General features: G+C 47.5%; 1 protein-coding gene across 2 annotated transcripts in view; it reads right to left on the bottom strand.

Moving 5' to 3' along the window:
- The window catches only part of FER1L6 (fer-1 like family member 6), a 974,281-nt gene that overhangs the window by 293,885 nt on the left and 660,367 nt on the right, over positions 1-20,029 (bottom strand). For both annotated transcript variants that reach the window (XM_085604988.1, XM_085604987.1), the window contains exons 16-17: positions 6,542-6,632; positions 1,148-1,261 (exon numbers count right to left, since the gene is read on the bottom strand). In XM_085604988.1, the coding sequence (XP_085461114.1) occupies positions 1,148-1,261; positions 6,542-6,632 (205 nt within the window). The remainder of the gene's footprint in view (positions 1-1,147; positions 1,262-6,541; positions 6,633-20,029) is intronic.

The following is a 20,029-nucleotide window of genomic DNA, read 5'->3' on the forward strand; positions in this document are numbered from 1 at the left end:
GCGCTGAGCCATAATTATCGCCGGGTGTTGCTGATATGCCCCATAGTGAGTACAACAGGTTTCGGGTTAAGGCGCTTTCCCGTGGGTCTTTTCATACTTAATTCTGTAGTTCTTGCACAGAATGCCTCTCAATGGCCCAACATTCTGCTATGAAATTTCAACTCTATTGACGGCTCTGGGTCTAGTCAGACTACTTATTGACATTTCAACATGGTCAAGGGAGCAGTCAAGGGGTTACAGCTATTCAGAGTTACGGGATAATAAAATCTAACACTACTCCTAGAGTAGATCTGTAAGGCTAGTTCATCTCCTTAAATGTGCACATTGCACAGATCAGGAAGCACCATCCATGTTCGATTGCAATTCGGTGCATCAGCTGCCCGGTCACCAACGATTCTGCATGGACCCTGGCTCCTCCCTCCAAGAGGGCAGGAACTGTGGGCCCTATTGCTCAAATTTTGCAGCAGGCCGCTCGCAGGCTGGGCTTGCTGGGTGTCCTGTGTCGGCCCCATCCTCTCCTACCCATCTCTAACAAGGCATCATGGCATGCCAGGGCCTCATCACTGCACCCAGGGCATTCTAGATGTCCTAGAAAGAGCTGTGGTGGGCCTGCAGGACCTCAACAGGCACCAAAATTATACCCATGGCCCACTCTAAAACGAACACAGGCCCGTGTTTATCGTGGGTGGACCATGCATCCTCCACACACCCAAGGCATTTCAGGCCCCACCCTTCTCCATGTGGCCCAGTTACCAAGGTAACGAAGCATTGACATGGGTACGGAAAGAGGTCAAACATTAAGTTGGGGGCCGTGTTCAAGTAATATGGAAGAGGGGCGTGGGATATTTCTGACAGGAATATTTCATCCGGTAGCTGAATTTATGTGCCTGATTTAATGTTTTGTGGTTAGAAAAATGGACAGTGAAGGCAGCAGGTGGTAAAATGAAGTGCAAAAACCAAGTGAGTGGATGTAATTAATGCTCAATTCATAATGAGTACGAACTACTGCTCCTTTGACACTAAATCACTAAAACATTATATGAGACGATGAGAACCAACGCCATGTCTAGCATCGCAATGAAACCTTCATCAGGGCATCAGCATCAGTAATGACAAGAGAGCTTGTCTATATATTTTTCAATCCTACCTCATCGATCAGGAAGCGGATTTTTTCAATGTCACTTTGAACTTCACGCATCATGTCACTGTTCGACATCTTCTTCTGTTTTATAATTGCACTGGCGACATTTGACATGGCCTCCTGAAAAGAAAACCACCAACAGATGAACAAGTAATTCCCAGTGAGTTGCCGCTATCACTCACTTCACTGTCTCTTCTATTCATCTCCACAGTCAGGAGGGTCGCAAGCGATCTAAGTCATGTCAAAGGCTTCTTTTCATTAAATGCCAACCTGGCTCTCCCAATTGGAGGACGAATGAACAGCTGTCGAGTCTAACATTGCAACCTCGCTTAATAATGGAGTATGTTGGATACACACAGAGCAACTCTGTGTTAGGAACCTTTCGCCTTCCGCCGAACATGGTCAGATCCAATACTCAGGCGGAGACTGGTCCAAGTACTCAGCAAAATGAGTTTGGCCTTCTCGACCTAGGCCATGATGGAAGGGCTGGTACTTTTATTACTGTGTTCATTAATTGACCCTGATGAAACAATTAACCCAACCAAATGTATCTGTAAGTTGTTTTTGGGAAAGGGTGGAAGACACAGCATCTCCTAAAGCCATTGAACAACTTTCTCTTTCTCATGAGAAATGCTGATTTCAAGGTTATCAGATAATTATTGGTCTAGCTGAAGTAGATGGACAGTTTCAAGTGTCCCATAAAATGTGGAAAACATGACGGGTGGTTCACGTAAGGGCGTGGGTGCCATCCGCCCCAGCACACAGGAAGAAGAAACCAACAAACATTGATTGGAGCACACCCACTGAAAGAGAACGACTGGACACATGGGAGCACATCCACTGAAAGAGAACGACTGGACACATGGGAGCACACCCACTGAAAGAGAGCGACTGGAGACATGGGAGCACACCCACTGAAAGAGAACGACTGGAGACAGGTGAGCACACCCACTGAAAGAGAATGACTGGACACATGTGAGCACACCCACTGAAAGAGAACGACTGGACACGAGGGAGCACACCCACTGAAAGAGACGACTGGAGACATGGGAGCACACCCACTGAAAGAGAACGACTGGACACATGGGAGCACACCCACTGAAAGAGAATGACTGGACACATGTGAGCACACCCACTGAAAGAGAACGACTGGACACGAGGGAGCACACCCACTGAAAGAGACGACTGGAGACATGGGAGCACACCCACTGAAAGAGAACGACTGGACACATGTGAGCACACCCACTGAAAGAGAACGACTGGACACATGGGAGCACACCCACTGAAAGAGAATGACTGGACACATGTGAGCACACCCACTGAAAGAGAACGACTGGAGACATGGGAGCACACCCACTGAAAGAGAACGACTGGACACATGGGAGCACACCCACTGAAAGAGAATGACTGGACACATGTGAGCACACCCACTGAAAGAGAACGACTGGACACATGGGAGCACACCCACTGAAAGAGAACGACTGGACACGAGGGAGCACACCCACTGAAAGAGACGACTGGAGACATGGGAGCACACCCACTGAAAGAGAATGACTGGAGACATGGGAGCACACCCACTGAAAGAGAACGACTGGAGACATGGGAGCACACCCACTGAAAGAGAACGACTGGACACATGGGAGCACACCCACTGAAAGAGAACGACTGGACACATGGGAGCACACCCACTGAAAGAGAACGACTGGACACATGGGAGCACACCCACTGAAAGAGACGACTGGAGACATGGGAGCACACCCACTGAAAGAGAACGACTGGACACATGGGAGCACACCCACTGAAAGAAAACGACTGGACACATGGGAGCACACCCACTGAAAGAGAACGACTGGACACATGGGAGCACACCCACTGAAAGAGAACGACTGGAGACATGGGAGCACACCCACTGAAAGAGAACAACTGGAGACAGGTGAGCACACCCACTGAAAGAGAACGACTGGAGACATGTGAGCACACCCACTGAAAGAGAATGACTGGACATGAGGGAGCACACCCACTGAAAGAGAACGACTGGACACGAGGGAGCACACCCACTGAAAGAGACGACTGGAGACATGGGAGCACACCCACTGAAAGAGAACGACTGGACACATGGGAGCACACCCACTGAAAGAGAACGACTGGACACATGGGAGCACACCCACTGAAAGAGAACGACTGGACACATGGGAGCACACCCACTGAAAGAAAAACAACTGGACACATGGGAGCACACCCACTGAAAGAGAACAACTGGACACATGGGAGCACACCCACTGAAAGAGAACGACTGGACACATGGGAGCACACCCACTGAAAGAGAACGACTGGACACATGGGAGCACACCCACTGAAAGAGAACGACTGGAGACATGTGAGCACACCCACTGAAAGAGAACGACTGGAGACATGGGAGCACACCCACTGAAAGAGAATGACTGGACACATGTGAGCACACCCACTGAAAGAGAACGACTGGACACATGGGAGCACATCCACTGAAAGAGAACGACTGGACACATGGGAGCACACCCACTGAAAGAGACGACTGGAGACATGGGAGCACACCCACTGAAAGAGAATGACTGGAGACATGGGAGCACACCCACTGAAAGAGAACGACTGGAGACATGGGAGCACACCCACTGAAAGAGAACGACTGGACACGAGGGAGCACACCCACTGAAAGAGACGACTGGAGACATGGGAGCACACCCACTGAAAGAGAACGACTGGACACATGGGAGCACACCCACTGAAAGAGAACGACTGGACACATGGGAGCACACCCACTGAAAGAGAACGACTGGACACATGTGAGCACACTCACTGAAAGAGAACGACTGGACACGAGGGAGCACACCCACTGAAAGAGAATGACTGGAGACATGGGAGCACACCCACTGAAAGAGAACGACTGGAGACATGGGAGCACACCCACTGAAAGAGACGACTGGAGACATGGGAGCACACCCACTGAAAGAGAACGACTGGAGACATGGGAGCACACCCACTGAAAGAGAACGACTGGACACATGGGAGCACACCCACTGAAAGAGACGACTGGACACATGGGAGCACACCCACTGAAAGAGAGCGACTGGACACGAGGGAGCACACCCACTGAAAGAGACGACTGGAGACATGGGAGCACTCCCACTGAAAGAGAACGACTGGACACATGGGAGCACACCCTCTGAAAGAGAACGACTGGAGACATAGAAGCACACCCACTGAAAGAGAAAGACTGGAGACATGGGAGCACACCCACTGAAAGAGAACGACTGGACACATGGGAGCACACCCACTGAAAGAGGATCGACTGGACACATGGGAGCACACCCACTGAAAGAGACGACTGGAGACATGGGAGCACACCCACTGAAAGAGAACGACTGGACACGAGGGAGCACACCCACTGAAAGAGACGACTGGACACATGGGAGCACACCCACTGAAAGAGAACGACTGGACACATGGGAGCACACCCACTGAAAGAGAACGACTGGAGACATGGGAGCACACCCACTGAAAGAGAACGACTGGACACATGGGAGCACACCCACTGAAAGAGAATGACTGGACATGAGGGAGCACACCCACTGAAAGAGAACGACTGGACACGAGGGAGCACACCCATTGAAAGAGAACGACTGGAGACATGGGAGGACACCCACTGAAAGAGAACGACTGGACACATGAGAGCACACCCACTGAAAGAGAACGACTGGAGACATGGGAGCACACCCACTGAAAGAGAACGACTGGAGACATGGGAGCACACCCACTGAAAGAGATGACTGGAGACATGTGAGCACACCCACTGAAAGAGAACGACTGGAGACATGGGAACACACCCACTGAAAGAGACGACTGGAGACATGTGAGCACACCCACTGAAAGAGAACGACTGGAGACATGGGAACACACCCACTGAAAGAGAACGACTGGACACGAGGGAGCACACCCACTGAAAGAGAACGACTGGAGACATGGGAGCACACCCACTGAAAGAGACGACTGGAGACATGGGAGCACACCCACTGAAAGAGAACGACTGGACACATGGGAGCACACCCACTGAAAGAGAACGACTGGACACATGGGAGCACACCCACTGAAAGAGAACGACTGGACACATGGGAGCACACCCACTGAAATAGACGACTGGACACATGGGAGCACACCCACTGAAAGAGAACGACTGGAGACATGGGAGCACACCCACTGAAAGAGACGACTGGAGACATGGGAGCACACCCACTGAAAGAGAATGACTGGAGACATGGGAGCACACCCACTGAAAGAGACGACTGGAGACATGTGAGCACACCCACTGAAAGAGAACGACTGGACACATGGGAGCACACCCACTGAAAGAGAACGACTGGAGACATGGGAGCACACCCACTGAAAGAGAACGACGAGACATGGGAGCACACCCACTGAAAGAGACGACTGGAGACATGGGAGCACACGCACTGAAAGAGAACGACTGGACACGAGGGAGCACACCCACTGAAAGAGAACGACTGGACACGAGGGAGCACACCCACTGAAAGAGAACGACTGGAGATATGGGAGCACACCCACTGAAAGAGAACGACTGGAGACATAGGAACACACCCACTGAAAGAGACGACTGGAGACATGTGAGCACACCCACTGAAAGAGACGACTGGACACATGGGAGCACACCCACTGAAAGAGAACGACTGGAGACATGGGAGCACACCCACTGAAAGAGAACGACTGGAGACATGGGAGCACACCCACTGAAAGAGAACGACTGGACACGAGGGAGCACACCCACTGAAAGAGAACGACTGGACACATGGGAGCACACCCACTGAAAGAGAACGACTGGACACATGGGAGCACACCCACTGAAAGAGACGACTGGACAGACGACTGGACACATGGGAGCACACCCACTGAAAGAGAACGACTGGAGACATGGGAGCACACCCACTGAAAGAGACGACTGGAGACATGGGAGCACACCCACTGAAAGAGACGACTGGAGACATGGGAGCACACCCACTGAAAGAGAACGACTGGAGACATGTGAGCACACCCACTGAAAGAGAACGACTGGAGACATGGGAGCACAGGCACTGAAAGAGAACGACTGGACACATGGGAGCACACCCACTGAAAGAGACGACTGGAGACATGGGAGCACACCCACTGAAAGAGAACGACTGGACACATGTGAGCACACCCACTGAAAGAGAACGACTGGACACATGGGAGCACACCCACTGAAAGAGACGACTGGAGACATGGGAGCACATCAAGGGTCCACGTTTGCAGGAATGTTCTCCTGAATTGGTTTGCACGGATTAATGTATGGTTGATGGATCGTAAATTCATCAGATGATGTGTGTTTCTTACCAGTTCTTGCCTGCATAATGTCAGTCTTTTTTTGTCCAGAGCAGTCTGATTAGGGGTTTTCGATTTCTTCTCCACAATGCCGCTGAACGCTCTGAAATAGAAAAACGCAACGCATAATAAAGAGACACAGATATGGTAGGCCACAAACTCCCGCCTTTACTGAGAGTATAACCTAACCCTCGAAGCTGGCATGTGAGATCTAGATGCGCTGCCCTACAATCAGGGACTGGCTGCTATTTAAGGGTTCGCCTCGCTCATGTGATGGTTTATTTTAGTGTCGGCAAACTAATCAGTTGTTATCGTTTGCAGATGCGTTTGGGGCTCACAGCTTCTGCGGTGTGTGAGGCTATAAAAAACACACTGGAAGTGTGTCAGTGGTGTCACTGCCAGAAACGCTCACGGGAAAGGGCTGAAAACGTAAAACCTCGCTGTAAACCTTCTGTATTTCTTTGCCCCTTGACCCGTTGATTTCCACATCAAACCAGACTGTTCCCCTAAGATATTAGGGCACGCACGCCCTATACATGCACATATCGCAGCACCCTTAAGTGTGTTTTTTTTTTGGGGGGGGGAGTAGGTAACATAATGTGTATTTGTAAAGCGCACGTTCGCCCAAGAGTATCTGGGCGCTCAAGGACATGTTTATTGTTAACCAACTGAACGGTACTCATTTGATCGGCGCTATATAAAAAAAAAAACATACATTTACATACATACAGTGGGCGCATTAAACCACTAAGGCACCAGGCCCTGTATTAGTCGTGATTGTTTTTGAAAAACTCTATTTTGTGTGTGTGTGTGTGTGTCTTTGCGTGTATTTAAGAGTGTTTGCGTTTTAGTGTATTAGGGCCAGTGGTCGATGTGGGGGAAAAAAAGTAGGGGAACTGTGGGCGGAGAATCAGAGGGCGGGAATAACCCAAGGATTGGCTCAGTGGGCAGAGCCAGAGGTGTGGCCAGAATGCGCAAACATCCCAATTTTTAGTATTTGTTTGCCATTTCACTGCCCAGTTTAATCAACCAATGGATACACATGATTATATAAGGTTATAATGAGTTATTGACATTAAAACACATTCACAAAGTTGGATATGCTTCTAATCACAGAATGTCCCAAATACAATAAAATGTGGAAGCACAAGCCATTTGTCGCCGAGCCATGGAGTTTGTCATCAGCACTTCTCCCTTTTTCCACAACAGCAGTTCAAACATGAATGGCAAAATATCCTAGTGTGCAAATGTTTTCTATATAATTATGGCTCTGCCATATTTGCCTCCTAATGCAAGATCTGCTGCATGATCTGACCATTTAAACTAATAAATTGCTTATAGCTCAAACGTATCAAAAGTTAATAAACAATTTGACTTGTTTTGCTGCGGAGTGGATGGCTTATTGCAAAGGTTGACTGATCACCTTTCTCACTGTTGCATTTGTATGTAACACTGGTGCTAATAAGGCAAAATCTTTCCAAAGACTGTTAGCATGTGTACACATGTCAAAATAATAAAATATCAGAAAATATACTGCATTACGCTGCAGCATTGGTGAGTCGCAGCTACCACTTCTGAAACAAGGCCAATGGAGCTAACTATGGGTGAGGCAGACTAGCCTCAAGGGCAGGGCAGGTCTTAGCACTGGCGGTGCCCTGTGCATTAATGTTTGTTATTACCCCCTAATGGCCACCTCTGCCATGGATTCCCTCACTACCACCTTTTAACAGTGCCCCTCAAGTTCTCCATAACCACACTCTCTCTCAGATGCATTTAATTTGATTCACAGCGCCACTCATACCAGTGTAGGGTGTCAGAGCACTTTACATCACACACATTGCTCAGAGACAATCAATATGTGTGCAAATCACTGTATAGAAAATGTTACATAAGACTAAGGACTACAATGTGTAGGAGTCACATGACAACCATACTACTAGGCCATATAGTTTATTAGTGATTGATCTGGAGAAACAAACTCAGAATTTAAAAAGTAATACCATGGTTGGGGGTTCTCTTTAATAATCAGAATTGATTTCTGTCCAAAAGAACACTTTTTGTAACATTAGGGTAATCAAAGACTGGGGGAAAAACATAACTCTCTAATTTATACCTTGCAGTTTGTATGCAGCTCTTAGATGAAAGTTAATAGCTCACTGTTGTATGTTAGGATTTTAACTTATAAACTGCAAGTAACAAAAGGATCTCTCTGTCAAAAGTAGCCCACTGACCTATTTACATTATGTGTACTTTGTGATCTGTGTAGGAAGGTGGAATCTGACTGCATGGTTGCCCCCACTTTTTTCCTGGTGTTTTGCTGGTTTTCGACTTAGTCTGGCTGGGATCCTGCTATTCAGGACCCCAGCCTATCTGCTGTCTCCCTTAAATTGATTACAAGTACTATAGGTACACTTCAGATTGGATTCTGAGGTACCCTTATAAGTCCCTAGTATATGGTATACTATGTACCAAGGGCATAGGTACCCCAGAGGTCTACCAGGGGCAGCAGCATGTATTGTGCTACCCCTGGGAAGCCTTCCAAAATGACACCACAGGTCTGTTACTGCAGCCTGGGTAAGGTGGTGCATGCACCCCTTACTGAGATATTGATTCACTATATCTCTCTATATCACTGCACATATAAACCTATCAGTCACCCCTATGGCAGGTCTTACCAATCCTGAAGGCAGGGTGCTGGGTTTTATGTGAGAGGGTGCCCATGCATGAGTAGAGCCCCTCTGCAGCCTTCGGAACCTTTATTCCGGGGTTGTTTGTGATGCAGCCAAACCATACACTCTTAAGTGCATTATAACCAAACGGTAAATGCTAACTTTGGGATGACTGCACGGAAACATGTCGTGTTTGGTGTCAAACACTTTGGAATCATACCTCCACACCAGTAACTGGTGTGGGAGTATGATCTCACCCTTCTAAAGGGGGAAACATGACAGCACTGGTATACGCGGTACCAGCTAACAGAGCCCTGGCATCCCAAAATGGATGCTGCCAGACAGACACAAATCTGCCCTCCTGCTGCTGGACGAAACTCCAGCAGTGGAGGACTGGACAATAGGTTTCCTGTCACAGGGAGGTGTCACCACCTCTCAGACAGGCTTTAGTGTATTGGGGCTGGGTGGGTGCACTCTATGAGTGCTTTGAAGTTCAGCACTGGGGGCACATTTGGTGTCCCTGTGCATAGTCCAGCCCAAACCAGTTGCAAGGGCTACCAGACCCTGCTCTGGCGCTAAACTGGACAAAGGAAATGGGTCTTTCCTGACCCTCCCATAGGTGGGTCCCTAGATTTTGTCCCACCCCTTCCTTGGGTATAAGAAAGGAACCCCTGGCTACAGGACTTTAGATTACACCTGGACGAAACTCTGATACTGAATCCTGGAACTTCGATGATCTACATTGAACTAGATGAGTGAAGAATCTCCCTTGGAGTAAAAGAGTTACTCCCCTGCAAGGCAGACACCAAAGACACATCTGACCGGTTTGCATCTCCGATGCTCCCGCCAGACTCTGAAGAATTTTGCTACAAAGGAGGTGGGTTTCCGTGGTCTTAGAGGTCGATCAGTGCCCACAGCAAGTCTGAGGCCCGTATCCCTTGTGGAGACCGTGCAAACCTAACCCCTGGACACCACGTCACTTTGCAGAAGCATCAGCTTTCCAACGACTCCTGCAGCTGAGCTTTGGATTACTTATAGCCCTGACCCGAGCAGCATTTGCACCGAAGATTGCCCGCCTACACTCCACGAGTGTTCCGTGAGCTGACCCTTTGTGTTTTCTCTCGAGGTCCCTTCGCGATCTCTAGTCCATCGACTGGTGGGTCCCTGTGAAGGCAACTTTACTTCTAATTTGGCTTACCTGGTTGCTCCAGACATGCCCTGACTCTCCATTGCTTGGGGAGTCCCCAGGACCTTGCTGGTCCACACCGAAGCATCTTTTCTCTTCCTGCGTGGGTTGCTGTTGCCAAGGCTTGTTGTGTTCAATCCGAGCACCAACACCGCAGCACTCGACATCCTTTGTGCGACAGCTCAAATCCAGCTTCTGGTTGTCGTCGACGCCTTCTGGTCCTCGTGGCTGCAGAGTCAAGCTTCGCCTCTTCGCACCTGAATCACCCGACATCGGTGGGCTTTCGTCTACCATGCCCCTAGTCACTAGCAAGTGACCCAGACTCTGTCCCGTCTGCTTTCAGGTTCTTATGATCTTCGATCCAGGCTTGGATCACACCGAACACTTTTCTCCTTCCCGGCAGCAGCACTTTGCAGCAGACCACCATTGAAATCAACAACGATTCCCGACACCATTTGACACCTATGCACCTGGCTTCCCTGGGTGAGGTAACTCGAGTACTCCGGTGCTCCTGTGGGTGCTGGCCCTAGAACCCCCTAAGTCTAAAGGGGTTTGCTCAAAGTCCTCTCCTAAGTGTCCTTAACTTCTAAAATTCCAACCACGACTTTCCCATAGAATAGTACGGGGCTCGCGCCTGTGTTCTCACACTGCACGCGTCCCCCGTTGGTCTCCTGTGTGACTACCATGGGGGGTTCCTTGGGGTCCCAGCGATTCTACGTGCTTTAGGCACTGTGTCTAGTCAAGTCGTGGTTCTTAAACCACTTTCTTAATATATGGTTTGGTCCGCCCCTAGAGCCCATTGGATATTGTGCTATTTACTGTCGTTTTAGAACTGTATTATTGTGTATCTTGGACTCTAATCTCATAAAGAGATTAGTAGTGAGTGTTTAGAAATAAATACATATATTTTATATATACCTTGTGTGGATCTCCTTTCATTTAGTAATTCAAGAGGTTATAATCTGGTAAGCCAAGCTGCTTTTCACTCCTTCAAGACTTAGCCTGAAGGCTGTTCTCCATAGCTACCACTAAGATAGCTTTCAATAAAGGTTGTATTTAAGCCTATCATCAATAAGGGTTGTTTGGACTGGTACAAGGTGCCCACTATAACTAGTGGAAAGCATATACCAGGCCAACTTCTCACAATCTGCATGGTACATGTTCTTTGCAGCAGGCACATAAACCCTCTGAGCTACCTTTCCATGAATCAAAACTTCCACTAGACAAAATTATCTCTCTCTAGGAAGAACATTAAACACCAGAGTCATCATGACATTTTTATTGTTGCCGAAAATTGCTGGCCGCCAGGAAGGAGACTGCAAGCGCTTTTAAACATAATGCCTCCACCCAAAGTCAGCACCCGGTGCGGTCACATCGGTTGCACTGCCCTAGAGCTGGCCCTTCTCAAGTGTCCTGTGACCTCAGTGACAGAGTCACTGTCGCTCTAGGGCGTGCTGCTTCATAGGACTGTCTGCAAGACTGGAGGTGAACTTCAGTATGGATTGTGGTGGACAAGCCTTAAAGGTTAACCCACACTTGCCACTGCTAGGGTCCACCTGCTGGTGCTAAGACACCGGGGATTCTAAGGTCTTGCGCAGCCTTCTAAGATCTAGCATAGGAATGTGCTCCCTCAGGAGAGTGGTCTGGTGGACTGGTTATTAAGGCTGAGCCTGGTTCCCCAGTTCTAAATTCAGTAGCTCTGGCCATAGTGCCACATCCTCTCCCCCACTGAATACCATACTGCCCCACTGAGAATAACTCACACTGCCTTCAACTACAGCCCAATTGCTGCCGGCTATAAACACCTGGATGAGGCTCAATTTAAATGACGCACTAGAGAAGAGCAATATGCGGCCTACAAAAAAAAGTAACAACATCCTGGCAAAAGCAAACGCTCATAGGGAATGTAAAGTTTAGCAAACCATGTGAAATGTAAGCAGGAACAACATGGTTACCTTAACGCGTTTACACTCACTATTCAGAAATCAGTGAGTGCTTTTCCCTGAAAAGTTAAGGACATGACTACAAGGCCCTGAATGGACCCATTTCAATGTCCATTGCTTATATCCTTACAAAACGTAAGCAGTATGGTAAAAAGACCACATCCCTGGACTATGAGCCGCAGTACACATTTTGTTTTCCAATCCACACATTGCAGTACCTCCAGGATTGGTGCACTAGTTGCAAGCCCAGGGAAAACAAAGACAAGAAAACAAAAATAGCGCTTCACTGGCAAACTCTAAAAGTGGCGCTAATGTGTTTGGGTGTGAATAAAATCAATCTGGTCAGTTTGCTACCACTCTGTCTTACTTTATTTATTTATTTTTCATATTTTTAACCTTTTATTCCAGATGCTGTACTTTGGAATTAAAATACGACATTTCCAGCAAAAATGTTTTTCTTTTTTGGATCCATTTCACAGGGGAGCAAATAAAAGAAAGGAGAGGAAAGAGTGTGAAAACCCCGTCTTAAAGTCTCGGTTTTCAGTAAGAGAAGAACTGCTAGACAGAAATAGAGGGAAGAAGGAAAGAGTGTGGGTGGGGGGGGAGCTGAAGCAACAGAGCAGAAGTGGACACTGTATTTTTCTTCTCTGGCAAGAAGGAAAAGACAGAGTCCTGTTACTTCTCTGCCGCCCGTCCTCGAACGCCAGGAACGCCAAGCTTTATTTATAGGCGATGGTGATTTCTTGCGTCCTGGGACGCATTTTCTAAATTAAAAAGTAGGGGAACGGAATCCCTGGAATTGAAGAAGTAGGGGCACGCCGTGCCCTGCCGATCCCCCCCACTTCGACCACTGATTAGGGCGTGTTTGTGAATGTATGTGTGCAAGTGTGTTTGTGAGCGTGTGCTTTTGCGTATTTGAGTGTGACTTTGCGTGCTTGTGAACGCCTGTTCCTTTGTGTGTGTTTGTACGTGTTAGTGCGAGTTTGTGTGTTAGTGTGTGTACTCATATACTCATATTGCTACAGTGCCATCGATGAAGAGCAACACAACGGTGTACATCGAGAGTGTGGGGAGATGAGTTGAGGTCGTTAAGGGGGGTTACATTGTGGTTGGGTGGGTGGTGAAGCAGCGAGACAGACCCATTATTGCTAAGTGATGCACCTCCCTGAAGAGGAAGGAAGGGGCTGCTCTAATACGCGCAGACACGGCTCTAAGCATTGGCCTGCCTCCTCTGCAAGTGATTTCTCTTTCTCATTGCGTCACTTCCTGTCTGGACAGGTCCTGCAGGTGACGTGGCCTGGAGGCGCATCCACTGCGGGTGCACCAGGACGGGACACATTCCTTGAGTCCTTTGATGGGAGACCAACAACCCTGAGGGCGCTCTCTGAGGCGACCATGGTGGCCTTGGATACCAGTGGCGGACGGTGACATTTGAAAGTGGTGAGGCGTAAAATGTTTGTCATACTTCAGCATAGCGAGCGAGCACAGCAAGCGAGCCCGAACAACCTAAGGGGGGTTCCCCCCCCCCCCGAGAAAATAAAGAGAAAAGAGTGGGAAAATGGTGCATTTTCAAGCAAATTTGAGAAAGCAGAAAGGTTAATAAAGCAATGAAGAAAGTGCAGTTATTACAGTAATAAAGAGATCATGTCATATAACATAGGTAGCTGCTTATTCAGTATAACCACAGAGCTTCATAACAGACTTTGAGATATAATGCATTTCTGAGTACCTCACAGGTGTTTTTTATTTAACAAACAACTAAACAGGTGGTCGGAAACTAGCAGCATTGAACATACATATGTTTACTTTTTGTATCTAAAATCAGCACGTCTGTCTTTAAGAGCAGCAAACTTTTCAATTACTTGAACGTTAAAATCTGAGATATTTTGTACTAACTTGCTCTCTATAGAGAGCATTGCCAAAGCATTTAGTCTTTCTTGAAGCATGGTGTTTCTTAGGAATGTCTTAATCCTCAGTACCGCGCAACATCCTGTCATTCTATGCAAATCATGTAATCTCTCCTGGTGATAAATTGTTATGTAAATATGCTGCAAGAGTAAAAGGCAAACTTTATGAAAATATAGTTCCACCAAATTGGATGTTAACTTTATTTCAGTGGCGGGAAACTGATAAGAGAGGCAGGCGAGGAACAGCATTGGTAAATGCAGGGAAATATGCTACAGCCAATAGAAATGGAGGAAAGGTAGGTGACACGCACAGGAACCAATGAGAAGCCAAGAAAGAGAGGAGTTGGGATGTAGGTCCCTTTTAAGTTTGTATTAAAAACAATAGATTTCTCAAGCACAGCGCAGGCATATCCTACAAATGGCCCATATTTGCAGACTGGGTTAGTTTCTAACTTGGAAAGACTCGGTGTGTAAGTGTTTTGAAAAGTATGAAAGACTGCATGGATTTGAGCTTGCTACTGGCAATGTTTGTTTTAATATAAGGGAAATCAATAGTAAAAACCAGCCCAGCAGACCATAAAACAGGCCCACAAACAGCCAAGAAAACGGCCCAAACGCTTTCCTGGCAGATCAGCCCGTTGGGCACTGCCTGATTGTTACCCTACTGGCCAGTCCAACCTTGTGTATTGCAGCTCTGACTACCTGTTCTTTTGCCTCCTTCATCAGCGCCTGCAGGCCACACTTCATCAGCCATGCAACTCCCAGCCTATCATCCAAGGAAACCTCATCTGACACTCCTGGACAGACAAGGGTCAAGAATTGTTATATAATGCAAATTACTCAAGGTCGATCTATCCCCAATCTGGGTGGACGTACAAGGCCAATCAAAAAGGAAATGGATTCCAGTTCAACCCACGTTAAAATGAACTCCACCTGTGCTGCTGCAAAGTAGACTTTTCTATGCATCAGTTGGTACATTTAATCTGTCTACTGATGGCTAAACTGAGATGTTCTTGGGTGGTTGAGGGCCATCCTGGATGTTTCTGTGGACAGGCTGGGATTCTCTGGGAACTCTTCATGGCCATAGACACGGTTACCCATGATCTCCTTCTCCACCGCCTTTCGGCCACAGGCATCCATGACAAGTCCCTCCATTGGATCTATTCGAATGCCTCTCTCCACTCTCAAGCTGTTGATTGCCCCTCCCCTCTCTCAATCTGAATTCTGCCTCTAGAGAAAGTAAATTGATCTGCTTGGTCAGGATTGGATCTTTGTCAGCAAAGAGCTATGTTTAAAACATTTTTGAAAACCATGTGGCTTGCTTCAGAAGGAATAGTGAGGGAAAGAGGATGCCACCGAGAAGAGCCCTACACAAGAAAGACGCATCAGCTTTTTGCTTTCGCCTAAATCAGGTGTGGAGCGAAGCCTTCGAGATGCAGAGTGAAGGGAACCACTGGGAGAGCAGGGAGGGCTTGAGTTGTGAAGAGTGGTGTGGACAAAGGGAAGATCTTGAAATCAATATTCTCCCACAACCATCCCAAGTTAATTCCCTCATCACATTAAAAAACATTCGGAAACATTTCCTTTTTTTCAACACCATGTTCTGGTTCACGTCTTTATTTTCCATTGTTATCCAATCATGTTTTCCTTCCACATTCAATTTTCGGCCAAATTGTATTTCTTTGTCGCAGTCTGCTTTTGTGTGAGAAATCTTACTTTTACTCTGCTGCGCCACATTCCATTTTTTTCTCAAGCACGTTGTTTCTATCTAGATTATTCTGTACCTCTCCATATAACTCTAGCTGCCTCTGAAATATTATACCTATCCCTGAAACCTATTCTGAAAACCTTTCTGTGCCTAATTAAACAGTAGGTGAGCAATAAGTATTGTCTGCGCCCATACAACCATTCCTTGATTCACAGAGGGCGCATCTCCTTGTTTCTAAAAGCATGAATGGAACTTAATTTGGGCCGCCGCGGGAACACATTGATTGATTCCTTTACTTGCAAGCAACAGAACTAACGATGGGGAATAAAACTAGAGCGAATACGCGCATTTGCGATTTTGCGTGTCCACCCTTACGCCAAAGGAACAGCAGTTCGCTGCAAAAGGCACCTGTGTTTACAGAGCTCTGAAGTATCCGGAAGAGAGCACGAAGATTTTTGCATTACTTTGATATAAATAAATGAAATGATAAAAAAATTAAATTCAATATCCTCATTTACATTTCTCTTCTTCAAAGTCTACACGACCAATCATATTCTACATTTCGACACCGCAGACTACTTTCCTCCTTCACGTTCTGTCTTCGTCTCTACACTCTTCTTCCCCAACGCCGCAGGAGCCGCAGGGCGTTGTTGAGCACGGCGGAGAGCCGCGAGTTCTCCTGTGCGGCGGGTGCGGGCACAAAAAATGATCTGAGGCCCAGGGAAGCAGAAACAGGCGAACCGCAGACACAAATGAATTTTAACAGTTGCTTTAGCCGCAACTCCACACTACTCCGGACCGCCAGTACATATATGGGAACTTGGAGATGATGATGACGCATTTACACCTGACCACATCTGACCTGGAGGCAAAGCCAACAGCACGACACGGACAGTGACACTCACACACTTATTCCCAGAATCCCCCCCCGGCCCGCCCCCAAACCACACTCTCATTACAATTAAGCAAGCCTCCACATAGTGAGTGATAGGACTCACACTCACTGACTGACTGGCCAGGCTGCTGCACTGTGTCTCTCTCGTCTGCTCGTCGTGCTCGTGACTCTCTGACTCCTCGCACCTCGTGTCGTCTCTCGTGTGTGTCGTGTGGCAGCAGGCACTGGTGCGGTGACGTGGTGCGCCACCAGCGTAGAGAAATGGCCAATCAGTCACTACTGCTGCGCGGTGAATATAGACTCAGCCAATCCTGGCGCTGCATTACCAGCGCCACTGCGCCAGCAGCGCCAGGATTGGCTTAAGAGCAGGGTTAGTCCCTGCCCATAATGAGACCCGGGGGGCTGCATTATGAGAAGCACCCTCGGGTCCCAGTCACCACTCACTGTAGTCAAAGTTTCTAAGTAAACGTGTGCGCTCACTGCGCATGTTCGGGCCAGGATTCCACAATATAGCCCAAATCTTGACATGCGCATTGCGCACTGCTGTCTGCTGCGCGCCGCTATTTCCACGTCAGCGGCAGCCCCGTCCCCACACACACACACCCACAGACTGCGGCTGAGTGCGCGGCGTGCACTCAGTCAGTGCGCTGGCAAATTTAATTTGCTGGAATGATTAATTTTATATATTGATTATTTTGATTATTTGATCCCAGCTTAGTGGGGCAACGCCCCAACGCCCCCAATGGACCCACCGCCACTGTTGGATACACTGCAGAGCCTGGCGTTGACACCATCCAGGCGGAAGAGCACCTGAGCTAGGTCAGAGGGTGTGAACTCTGCCCTGCAGCGGGGGTTGATGTGGCACAAATCCTTGTGCACATATGTACAGAGAGTGTGAACCCAGCAAGCAAAACTAACTCCCTCCTTCTAGGAGGTCTCGTTAGGTTCACTTCGCAAGATATGTTTTTTTACTGTAAAATTGACAAATAATGCTGTTCATACCACAATTATAAGATACATTGGTTAAAAACATAGGCTTTACAGCCATTTCTAAGGTGCCACTCATAAATTGTGCCAATATCCAATGGCAGTTGTAGTAAGCCGGGCCATCACAAAGGCTTGTCTGAGGAACTACCCTCATTCTTTCCCCTGGAGAGTGTGACATTGCAGTCCTAGCTGCATGCCGGGGCAGCTTTACCTAGTACAGAACTGAGCTTTGCAGCTCTTAAATGTCAGGGGTCTGATCATGTATTCAAGGCTTGCACACAACTAGAGTGGCTTCCTTTCCGAGCCAGGTAAAGATGAAGCAATGTGGATTACACACCAGGCTCTTACCCTCACACCTGTTTGCTTTGTTGTTCCCTGAATGCATGTAAAAGTGGCTTTATGCGCATCCCGTCGCTGGTAATTAGTGGTGTGTTGCTGCTGTATACAACTAAGATGATACCACCCAGAGCAGGTATCACACATGTAAAACACCGCTCAGGTGTAATTGGAAGACTTTTAAAATGTTTCCAGCTATCGGAATTGAATGAATCTGCTCGATGATTCCTCTTCCTTTCCCCTCCCAGTGTCTGTATTTCCACTGCAGTATCTTGCATGCTGTGTGACTGGCTGGGGCTGATTTACTGTGTGCGCCCCTCTGAGGCACTCTGCAGACAGGTACATCTTTCCGTTTTTTCTTTTTGTCTCCTTCAACAGTAACCACTACAAAGGGGTTAGCTCCATACATTTATTTAGGCAGTGACATCAAGATTACCAGCTAAAGACACAAATGAGGCAATTGTGTGAGAATATGCCAATGAATGGAGTAACTCGAGAGCCATGCATTCATTGCCTTGCTGTGGCAGTTTAAAGGGCCAGTGGGGTTAAACCTGGAACCTTCCCATCTGCTTGTGAAGATTGATACATCAACCCACCCAACCCCTGCCCTTAGTATGAACTACAGTCCACTAAGGGGCCACAGGTAGAGCAAGTGACATCATTTGCTACTGGTCCAGCCTGGTGACCTCATCAGGTTACCATCACTTGCCCTACATATAGCCCCTCAACAGATTTCTTTCTGCTGCTAAAGGGCTACTGGAAGGGCAAAGTGTGAAACCTACTAATGTAAGCAGTGCTCTAAGGGCCTTGTTTGCTTTCTGCAGTGCTTAATATGTAAATATGCACGTGCCGGGCCCTCATCAAGAGGCTACTGCAGCTTGCACCACTCATTGCCCCTATACGTGACAGAATCAACACATCGACTAATCAACACAGCCTACAAGTATGACATTTTGGACTATTCCATACCCCAAAACTAAAAGAATGGCTTGGACAGCATATATTAGTCATTTTTAATGTTCACTAAAATTAAACAACTGTTGCTGTGTTAATATCTAATTCAGATTATCAGTGCAGACTGTCATAAGTGCCGGTGTTGACAAATAAGTTCCAGTGCCGAGCACCGGAAACCACTGGCTCAAATTAAGCACTGGTTTTCCATGCACGACCGGAGAGACCAGGTTTAAGGAAAATCCAGAGCTACCCAGTGAAAAGCTGGTGCCCTAGCTGTTATTCCTGGTAAATTCTAATCATTGTCAACAGGTGTAGTAGAGAACGTGTTATTCAGGAGGATGCATGAATGTATGCATGTGTTTGTTTTATTCCCACAGAGTCACAATATTACATGTGTAGCGTGTGTTTTTTACCTTTGAAATGCCACCAATGACGAACACATGTGCTATGTGTTCTTTCGCAGAAAACGACTTTTATTATATTCAGTATGAATTTCTACCCCCAGGTTACTATTTTTGCATGGTGGAGATAGGAAATTATTCTTTCACCTGCATGCAGATGTGCTCACTCGTATAGGGATTCTCTAACTCAGTTGCCCTGATGAATGCCCTGAACCACTCATAGGTCTTTTGTCACAGGCAGAAACACGTTGGCAGAATATTGGCTGTGTTGGTCATGGTACCTATAAACATTGATTTTTAAAATGTGTATCCATACCTTTGGGTACCCATCAATAAAGGCTAATTCCATGGGTTTACCCAAAGGTATTTGTATACCTTAGTCCCTGCTGTATCCAGCAATCATGACTTATCTAAGCACTCCCTCACATTTTGGAGGTTGAGTCTGCTCTAGTAGCACCACCTTACAAGGGTGGGGTGGGGAAGCCTATGATGAAGCATGGCACATTATGTGGGT

Source organism: Triturus cristatus, chromosome 5_1 (assembly GCF_964204655.1).
Source record: "Triturus cristatus chromosome 5_1, aTriCri1.1, whole genome shotgun sequence".
NCBI classification, from domain to species: Eukaryota; Metazoa; Chordata; class Amphibia; order Caudata; family Salamandridae; genus Triturus; species Triturus cristatus.